Source organism: Sarcophilus harrisii, chromosome 2 (genome assembly GCF_902635505.1).
Source record: "Sarcophilus harrisii chromosome 2, mSarHar1.11, whole genome shotgun sequence".
Taxonomy (NCBI): domain Eukaryota; kingdom Metazoa; phylum Chordata; class Mammalia; order Dasyuromorphia; family Dasyuridae; genus Sarcophilus; species Sarcophilus harrisii.
In genome coordinates, this window is record NC_045427.1 from 141364699 (window position 1) to 141375626 (window position 10928).

General features: G+C 35.2%; 1 protein-coding gene across 3 annotated transcripts in view; it reads right to left on the reverse strand.

The window, feature by feature from the left end:
- Window positions 1-6125, reverse strand: part of NPHP1 (nephrocystin 1) — a 46774-nt gene extending 40649 nt beyond the window's left edge. Inside the window, exons 1-2 of one of the 3 annotated variants that reach the window (XM_031950983.1) lie at window positions 5942-6125; window positions 5646-5849 (exon numbers count right to left, since the gene is read on the reverse strand). In XM_031950983.1, the coding sequence (XP_031806843.1) occupies window positions 5646-5714 (69 nt within the window). In that variant the 5' untranslated portion in view covers window positions 5715-5849; window positions 5942-6125. Of the gene's footprint in view, window positions 1-5645; window positions 5920-5941 lie in introns of those variants that run through there. The other 2 variants (XM_031950981.1, XM_031950982.1) reach the window with 2 other exon arrangements.
- Between the last annotated feature and the right edge of the window lie 4803 nt (window positions 6126-10928).

Here is a 10928-nt window from a genome sequence, read left to right on the forward strand (position 1 = left end):
GATTATTGGACTTTCCAAACATGAGAAAAAAAGTGATACTATTTTACAAGAAACCATCAAAGGAACCCCAGAGAATAGAATCAGGGAAAATAGGCATTAAGAATTATTGAACACGTCTGAAAGAAACCCCAAAATAAAAACCCGGAAATTTACAAATTTCAGAACTACGATTAAAAAAAATTTAAAGCAGCAAAAAACAAAATACCCAGGTGCCAAATAAGGATCACCCAAGATCCTTTTACATTAAAAGGAAAGAAGGGCCCGGAAATGATATTAAAGGCACAAGAACTTGGGATGGAAAATAAACTACCCATTTTAGATTTTCTTCCGGGGAAGAAGATGGAATTTAATGAAAAAATGAATTCCATTTTGTTTCAAAGAAAAACCAGAACTAAAAAAAAATTTGATTCCACCCAAGAACTCAAGAATGCAGAAAAGGTAAAATAACTCTTGGAATTGTATTTGTGATAACAAAAGAATACATGTATAATTTGATTTATGATATAAAAAAAGGGAAGGAATGGAAAAGGGATGGGCAAAAAGGTGGGAAGGAGGGAAAAAGAGGGAAACCACATCCAAAAGAGGCAAAGGAAACTTAAATCTGAGGGAATTTGAGAGGGGAGGAACATTGTGTGAATCTCTTCCCACGATTGGAAAAGTAATTGACATTTGTTTTGAGAAAACTTCCCCCCATTAAAAACGGGGAGAGGAAAAAGGAAAGAAAAAAGAGAAAAGGGAAGGAAGGGGAAAAGACCAAAGGGGGGAGGGAGGAAAAAAAGGGTAAGCATCATGATACAAGAGGGGAATAAGTTTAAGGGGAAAGAGGGGGGGAGGCAAGAATAAAAAAGCACAATTCCTTTTAGGGATGGTGGAAATACAGATTTAGTAATTTAACGGGAAATGAATGGGGATGAACCCCAAAAGGGGCAGATAGGACTGATCAAAAAGTCAGAACCCTTTCCAATATTTGGTTTAAAGAAACACATTTAAAGCAGGGGAGGCATAAGAGTGGTAAAAGGCTGGAGCAAAATCTATTATGTTGGTGAATAAAAGAAAATCCATCTCAGATCAACAAAAGTAAAAATTGATCTATAAAAATAAGGGGAAACCATCCTGCTAAAGGGTAGAAAACAAAAGCAGTATTTTAAACAAAAACCAAGGGTTGGATCCAACTTCCTAAAGGAGAAGGAGGTTGCAAGAAGAAAAGACAAAAAAACGAATAGTAGGAGATCCAACCTTACCTCAAATTGGGAAAAACAAACCACAAAACAAAAGAAAAGAAATTAAAGAAGTAAATAGAATATTAGAAAATTAGGTATGGATCTTTGAGAAATTGAATGGAGATAGAAAGGAATACTTTTCCTAGCGTTCATGGAACCCTTTCAAAAGTGACCATATTTAGGACATAAAGACCTAAAAAAATCAGAAAGGAAATAGTAAATGCTTTTTTTCAGATCATGATGCAATAAAAACTAATTCAACAAAAAAGTTAGGGGTAGACCAAAAAGTAATTGAAACTAAAAATCCATCTTAAAGAATGATTGGGTGAAGCAGCAATTTATAGAACAATTAATTTTAAAAGAAAACAATGATAGAATCATACCAAAATTTTGGGGATGCAGCCAAAGGGAATAAGAGGGAATTTTATATCCTTGAGGTTACTTAATAAAACAGAAAAGAAAAGATTAATGAATTTTTTGAAATAAAAAAATTTAAAAAAGACCAAATTAAAAAACCCCAATCAAATATAAATTGGAAATTTAAAATTAAAAGGAGAAATTAAAAATATTGAAAGAAAACATTGAACAATTTAATAAAACTGAGTTTTCTGAAAAATTTAAAAATAGATGCCCTTGGTAAACTGATTAGAAAAGGAGGGAGGAAAAAATTATAGTTTAAAAATGAAAAAGGGAGAACTTTCCACCAATGAAGAGGAAATTGAGAAAAATAGAGTTATTTTTCAACTTTATTAAATTTGATAACCTAAAAATGGATGACACCCCAAAAATATAGATTCTAGACTTAATAGAGAAAGAATTTTTTTATCCCATTTTCAAAAAGAAAAAAAAAGTAAAAACAACTCCCCAAGAAAAACCCCAGGACCAGATGGATTTACGTGAATTACCAAACATTTAAAAACAATTCCCCAATGCTATATAAATTATTTGAAAATAAAAGAAGGAGTCCCACCAAATTCCTTCATGACACAGACATGGTAAAGTACCTAAAACCAGGTATTGAAAAACAGAGAAAGAAAAATTATAGACCAATTCCTAATGAAATTGATGCTAAAATTAAATAAGATATGCAAAAGACTCAAAAATCATTCCAAGATAATAATATGATCAAATAGGATTTATAGAGGAACGGGTGGTTAAATTAGGAAAACATCAAATAATTCCATGTTAATAACCAAATAAAAAAACCATATGATCATCCATTGATGCAGAAAAGCATTTGATAAAATCCAAATATTCCATTAAAAATTGATATAGGAAAAATGACCCTTAAAATAATCAGCAGCATCAAAAAAACCACGTAACATCAATGTAATGGAGACAAACGCAACCATTCCCCAATAAGATCTGGAGGAAACAAGGTTCCAATCAAACCAATTTAATTTGTATTAAAACGCTATAAGAAATAAGAGCTGAGAAAGAGATTAAAAATAAGAATAGGCAAATGAGGAAAATTATCACCTTTTGCCGATGACATGATGGTATACTTAAAACCCCCAAGATTCTGCTAAAAAGTTATTAAAATAATCCAAACTTTAGCAAATTGTTTATAAATAAACCCCATGTCATCAGATTCTTATAATCACAACAAAATCCAAATAAGTTACAAAAGAAATCATTTAAAGTTAACTAATAATATAAATATTTAGGAATCTATCTGCAAAAATAAAAACTTTATAAAAATTAAGACCACAAAATTGTTTCTAACCAATTGAAAATATTAAAGCCTTTGGGATAGGGCGAAAATATTAAAAGATAAAAACCAAACAATTATTTATTTGTACACAATGACTCAAAAACTCTTTAATGACCTAGAAAAAAAAACAAATTATATGGAAAAACAAAATAAGAATTTAAGGAATTAATGAAAAAAAAACAAATGATGGTTTAGCTGTAAGATCTAAAATTATTTTAGAGCAGCAGTTACCAAAACCATTTGGTATTTAAGGTAGATTAGTTGATCGTGGAATAGATTAGGTTCAGGGAAAAACAGTCAACAAATATAGCCTAGTTTTGAAAACCCAAAGATCCCAGTTTGGGATAAGAACTTACTGTTTGATAAAAATTTGGGAAAAATTGAAAAATAGGGCAGAAACAGGCATTGATCCAACTTAACGCAGACACCAAGATAATAAAATGGGTTCAGATAGGTAAAGAATGAAAATTAATAAATTAGAGGAACACAGGAAGTTTATCTGACCTGTGAAGGGGGAATTTTATGACCAAAAGAACTAGAGATCATTACGACCAAAATAGAAAAATTTCGAATACCAAACTGAAAGTTTTTATACAAACAAAACTAATGCAGACAAGATTAGAAGGGAAGCAATAAACTGGGAAAATATTTTACAGTCAAAGGTTCTGATAAAGGCCCTTATTTAAAATATAAGAGAATTAACTCTAATTTATAAAAAATCAAGCCCCTTTAATTGAAAATGGTCAAAGGATATGAACAGACAAAAGATGAAGAAATTGAAACTATTTTTTCAATGAAAAGATGCCCAAGTCATTATTAATAGAGAAATGCAAATTAAGACAACTCTAAGATAACATAAACCTGTGATTTTAAGATGACAGGAAAATAATGATGATTTTGGAGGGATTGGAAAACTGGGACATTAGCATTGTTGGTGGATTTGAACGAATCCAACCATTTTGAGAGATTTGAACTATGCTCGTTTCAAAGATACCCTTTGATCCAGAGTGTTACTACTGGGATTATATCCCAAAGAGATTATAAAGAAGGAAAGGGACCTGTATTGCACGAATGTTTGTGGCAGCCCTTTTGTAGGGAAAACTGAAACTGAATGGATGTCCATGTTGGAATGGAAAAATTTGGGTATATGAATATTATGGAATATTCTTTTGTAAGAAAAGACCAACAGGATAATTTGAAAGGCCTGGGGAACTTACACAACGATGCTGGTGAAATGAGCAGGACCAGGAGATCATTATATACTTCAACAAAATACTATATGATGACCGCTGGGACCAGGCCATCCCAGCAACGATCAACCAAACATTTTAGGAGCAGTTAACTGAATTAGCCCAGAAAAGAACTCTGGGGATGACTAAAACCACATTAATTCTAACCCTATATTTATGCACACCTGATTTTTGATTTCCTTCAAGTTAATTGTACAAATATTTCAGAGTCTGATTCTTTTTTGAAGCAAATGACGTTTTCTTTATACTTATTGTGTATCTAATTTATATTTTAAAATTTAAATCACTTACCCGCCATCTAGGGGGGGTTAAGAGGTAAAATGGAACAAGAGGTTTCAATTGTTAATGTGTGTTACCATATCCTTAAATAAAAGGCTATTAAAAAAATAAAAAAAAAAAAAAAGCTTTTTAGAGCGCCTATTATGTACTACCCCATTATGCATGCAAAACCCTCCAAATTTCCTATCACCCATTTTCAGGCAAACTTACTATTCTCTACCTTCTCACTAGATACAATCTGCCTTTGCCTCAGACTTTGTCCACACTGGTCAATCAATCAACCAATAAGTATTTATTATCTTCTATAGTACTATCTACTATCTAAGGTTGTGTTAGGCACTGATAGAAGCCCAGTGAACAAAACAATCCCTATTTGTGATGAGATTACATTCTAATGAGGGAGACAAATACATGTAAAATGTATTTTACATAGCATTAATATAAATATTAATATAATTAAATATTGTATAAAAATATATATTTATATATCTATATATGTATATATATATATCTATGTATATATATATCTATATATCTATATATATAGATATATATATACATAGATATATATATATATAGCATAGATATAAAATGAATAGAAAGTAGTTAAATACAACCTCCACTTGAGGAATGGGTTATGTTCATTTCCAACTCCACTCTGCCCCCCCCTCCCCAACTTCCAGATGACTTCTCTGCCTTGCCAATTACCAGCTTCTTCTAGCTCCTTCTTACATTTTCTCCCATTAGAATGTAAGTTCTTTGAGACCAGGGACTCTATTTTTGAATTGTATTTGCATTTTCTGCTTTAGCAGGGTACTCGGCACACAGGACCCTTAATTAACAAATGCCTTATCTATCAACAGGGTACTTTGGGAGGGATGTCCTTGGTAGTAGGAAGGAATCAGGAAAGGCCCCTGGCAGAGTTAGTGTCTGTTTCTGCATCTTGAAAGAATGAAAGGACTCTGTGGGGCAGAGGTAAAGTGTGTGTGTGGGGGGTTCCAAACCAGTGCAAAGGCAGGGAGATAGGAGAGGGAGTATCACATATGGGGAACAGAGAGAAGGTTGGGGAGGGTGGTGTTCCCGGGGTCCCCAGGCCCCTTCGGCTTCCCGGCGGGCCCTAGGCCCCGGGCCGGCGGGGCAAGGGAGGACGCGGCCGGAGCCGGGAACCGGGGCACTCGCTACCTGGAATCGGAGGTCCTGGCTGCGGCGCTGCACTACCTGCAGGGGCCCGCGGCCCCTCCCGCTCAGCATTCTCGCCTCGGCTGCGCCCCGGGGACTCCCGGAGGCTTGGGGCTCGTAGTCAAGGAGACCGACGTGGCGGCGGCGGCGGCGGCGGCGACGCCATCACAGCGCGCGCAGACAGAATTCCAATCCTAAGGAAAGATCCTGAAACGAGGACAAAGACTAAGGTCAAAGGCCAGTCAGTGGCCGCGGCCGCCGGGGAGCATCCCAGAGTTTCCCCGGGACTCGGAGTTTACCTGGCTCAGACACAGCGTTTCCAGTTAATGAGCGGGGGCCAACAACTCACCGAACTACACATCCCAGAATGCAACGTCTCTGTTCAGTTTCACCGGGATTTTTAGAAAGTTTGCCCCTCACATAGTCCTAGGAGGAGGAGGGATGGAGATATCTTAGGGATCAGCGTCCATTCATTCCTAGATAGTGAATAGAGCGCGTTAATTGCCTTGGGGATGGAGAATTCCCTGCTGTGGAATCTCAGTGCTGCTGCTGAACTACTTATCCTGCCCTAATCTTTCGGATCTTATCAACTGTACATCTTAAACTGGATGTCCCCTAGACATCTCCAACTCAACTTGTCCAGAACGGAATTCATTAGTTATCCCCCCGCACTTTCTCTTCTTAACTTCCTTAATACGAAACACCATCTTCCCCGGCACCCAGTTTAGGTGTTATCCTCTTCTCCTTAATTCTTTCACCTGTTCCCAAGGCTTGTGCTTTACCTTCCTAAGAACTTTCCTCTACTGTTCCCTCCCCACTGTTTCTTCCCCCCTAGTGCCACCATATTGCAGGCCTTCTTCATCTCATGCCTGAACTATTACTGCTCTTGCCACAAGGCCTCTTCCACTCCCAGTTATCAAATGGAACTTCCTAAAGCATAGATTTGACTGTCACTTTCCTTTTCCTAAATTCTAATAATTTGCTATCGATGGAAAATAGCTTTTAGGAGAGGTAATAATTTTAAGGTCCCCTGACCTTAGGGTGCTTCTGTTCTACAATCTGTCAGTGATTCTAAATGTCCTGGCTTTGGAATGAGGCCCTCTGATCTAAGAATGTTATTGTTCTGTCAATGGTTGTAAAAGTCTTCTGGCTTAGGAATATCTTATTTCTTCCCTTAAACTTTAGGGAAGATACATTAGTGATTCTGAGACTCTCTAACAGTTGTTCTGACAATCTTTTCTGCTGATGATTCTAAAGTCTTCTGGCTTTAGGACAGTCTTAGGGTCTGCTGGTCAGTGATAATCAAATTCCTGAGACACTCCTCAGTTCTATCTCTAGGCCATAAAATTCGCTTATTGATAACATGAAGAACTAGATAAATGTGTCTCCTTGCTTCAGGTTCCTTGCCAAAATCTTTGGATTTTAACCAGCTTCAATTGGCATTACAATAAACTTTGCCCCTTGACGGGTTCAAGTCTGCAAATTCTTTTGAGACATCTCATGATACTAGTCTTTGATCTCCAGTCTTTTGGGGTCCCTTCTCAACTTCAACATTTGTTGACCCAGTCTGGGGAGAGTCCTCTGGTTTGATTCCCTTTTTGTCAAAGTAAGCTCACCATTTTTTTTTTCTCCCTCAATCCTATAGCTGGGACACCCCAAGCCACTGGGAGAAGGCTTGTTTGGGTCTTCAAGAGCTCCATGCTCCGCAAGTTTTTCTTGACTAGGGATGCCCAGACTTGGGAATTCTTGCAATTTTTGGCAAAATTCCTAAGGAACCTTTGCCACCTTTTCACCTTCTCTGGGATGCCAAAGATGAGAGGTGCAATAGGAAGGCTTTTTGCAAAGATGGGGCAGTCCTCTTTCATGTCATTTTTGTCTTTGTGTGTTTGTGCAGAATGTCTGTGTCATGTTTGTTCTGGGAGCTAGATTTAAAATGCAACCAGCAAGATAAAATCTCTATGCTCTAGTTAGAATTAAAGGAAGATTTCTTAAAAAGCCTAACTTTTTTTTCTGTGGACTTTAGCTCTGGCCAAGCTGGGGGCTACACAAAAAAGTTAGCTAATTAAAATTAAAACATCTTAGCAGATTCTCAGTGTAATAGGGGGCCTATTGGAAGACAGAAATATTAATAAATTGTTAGATTTGTGAATTGGTCCAACCATTATGAAAAACAATTTAGAATTATGCCAAGGGACTAAAATGTCTTTTGATCCACAGATAATACTGCTGGGCATGTAAGACAAGGAGGGCAGACAGCAAAACCATAAATGACAAAATTTTCATTGCTGTTACAAAAAGTGATCTAAGAACTAGAAATAAGGTAGTTGCCCATAACCTGGGAAATTGTTAAAAGACTGCTGAATATAAATGTAATCGAATTTTCTTGCATTAGGGGAAAAAAGAACAATTCTGAGAAATATGGGAAGATTATATAGATGCTTATATACTGTGGAGTAGAACTAAGAAAACAATATATACAACCGCAATGTAAACTAAAATAACAGATTAAAACAGAATGCTATATGTATGTTATTCCAATGATCAAGCTTAACCCTGAGGAAAAGATGAAGAAATATCCTTTCCTTCTTTCAAAGAAAACGTGAGGTGTGAAAGGAAAATGGTTATTAAACACTGTGAGATGAGATCAAAGTGATGGGTGTTTTTGCTGAACTTTTTGTCACAAGAAATTGGGGAAATATATTTGGCTATGACTGTAATATAAAAACAAAAGGTATCAATTAAACTTTTATTATATTAAAATAGACAAATAATTTGTATGCATATCATCAAAGAGAACATTCCCTAAAATTGCAGAAATAATCTTATTCCACAACCTTCTGATTAGTAATACCAGAGGAATAAAATGGGGGAAAACATAGTCAACAATATTCACCATTATGGAAAAAAATCCAGTGCAGAAGCTCAATTTGAAATTGAAGAGATATAGGTATGTATCTTGGACACAGGCATTACAATGAACAAGTTGAGTTCAGCATTAAACCAGTAGAGAATAGTAGAGCAGTAAAGTCAGTCAAATAGAAAAGGAATCCTGACACCACACATTAACTTAGAAAACCACAAAAGAACATTATCTATGTTGTACTGTATTTTTATTTGGCAACTTGAGTTTGACATCTCTGCTCTAATATCCAAGCACTTTAATTTCCCAAAATATCTTGAAAGATCAATTTTTTTGAATACCAATATTCTATTGTTTTTTTTTTTTTACTCAGTTATATAAAGGTCTTTAAAGAATTAAAAATGATCACTCAGAGGGCAATGGAGAAGCACATAGTAGATGTGAAAATAGGCTAAGAATTTTGATAAATTAGGGTAAAGAATGTCAGCCAAAAAATGTATACTCACAAAACACAGATCATGTGGCAAGAGTGAGATAACTGATGGACAGTCCACCTGCCTGGAGGAAATATCCATATCAGTAAGGCCCCTGATAGACTTAACTATATAAGTAAAATAAAGGGCCCTACTTTAGAATTCAACAGCTCAACCACCCAGGATAACATATATATTTCTTATCTTTTGTGGATGAAAAGTACCAGTATTACTAAGTTAATATAGTCAAGGGCACTTTAAAAAAAATAGTACAGTACCTTGGAACTGGCAAATTAAGTCAAGAACAGATTATAAAATTTATGTGATTTTACAATTTTTTTTCACAAACAAGATTCTTGCTAATAGTAATATTATTAGAGGTATATTTTGTACTTTTTGGAATCTTAGAAATTCAAAGCATCTTACACACATCATCTCACTTATTTTCACAAAGTCCTTGTGAGCAAAATGGCTTACTTAGATATAATCATTATCACCAGATGAAATAGCTTTATTCTTCTTGACCCTTGATCCTTCAAAACTATTCAGCGAAGGATATTCAACACTGTTTTCTCTTTTTAAAAAAGTAGATTGAAAAGATGTCCAATTTTTTTTTTAAAGATAAAAATCAACTGATAAACTGCAGGAGGAAATTGTTTCTGTCCAGTTCTTTATGTCCATCTTCGAAAAGCTGTTAGAAATAGAGATAAATAATTATTTTCATGTAACTGTTTCTACTACAATACTTCACAATATTCTACAGATACAGATACATTTATCTTGACTACAAAGAAACTGGATAGGAGTAAAGGAATAAGGACTATGCTAATCACTTTAACAATGTCTCTTTTGATCTTTATACAACTGGGGGGGGGCAGGGAGAGGGGTGGGCAGGGATTTGAACCCAAGACTTGACTCCAGGATCTGTCTCAATACAGCACCAGTTGCCTCCAACATAGAATATGGTACAGATTAAAGATTAAGTCCTTTCTTTTATAGATTAGAAAAACAAGGCCTGGATAAATTAAAAAAATTTTTTTTGGTAAAGTGACCAGAATAGGTATGGAACTGGGACCAAAAAGTTTTCCAAATCATAAGGTATAGTTTTTAGAGCTGGAAGATCTTTGATCATCTAGTTTAAACCCCTTCCATTTTTTAGATGAGAAAATTGAGGTTCAAGAAAATGAAGTGAGTGGTTCAAAGTAACATGTAATTGACAAAATCTTGATATCCATTATTTGCACAGGGTATTTGAAAGATCCTCTTAAATGGAAAAGACTAACAAATCATTAGTGAGTGGTGCATATTTGTGTAGACTCATAAAAGATTAGAATGGTCAGGAACCTTAGATTATCCTCATCCCTTTATTTCACAAGATTAGGAATCATGGCTCAAATTTGGGAAGTCATTTACTTAGGTCTTAGAACAAGATGGTAACAATGGTGGGACTAAATGCAAAAGCCCAGAATGTTTTTCATACTCACTGAAAATTTTTATTTTTAAAGAAAGGCAAGTATATAAAGACACTGACCTGGCAGTGAAGACCTGAGTTCAAGTCCTTCCTGATACATACTAGTTAGCTCTAGAAAAAATTTCTACACAAATCTTACAGATCTATAGCAAAAACAAAATAACAAAAATCTCAACTCCAAAGGGACTAAAAGTTCAAATGTCTTCTAAGAACAAATGAGGCTTTGAATAAAGATATTCAGAGCATCCAAAGTTCCATGAGTTTGAAAAGAAATCAAAATTAAACTAAATATGTAATTGTATAGAAAATTTTGGTCCAGTGAGTCCAACTCCTTTGAAGAAGTGGGAGACTGGCTGAAGAGCATTGCATATGTTAGATCCAGTTGAAATATGTAGTTTTAATGAGTTTTCTTCTTCCCCTTTCAAAAAAAAATGTGTCATAAGAGATGGAATATTAGTTGTAGAGGAAAGAAAGGATATATA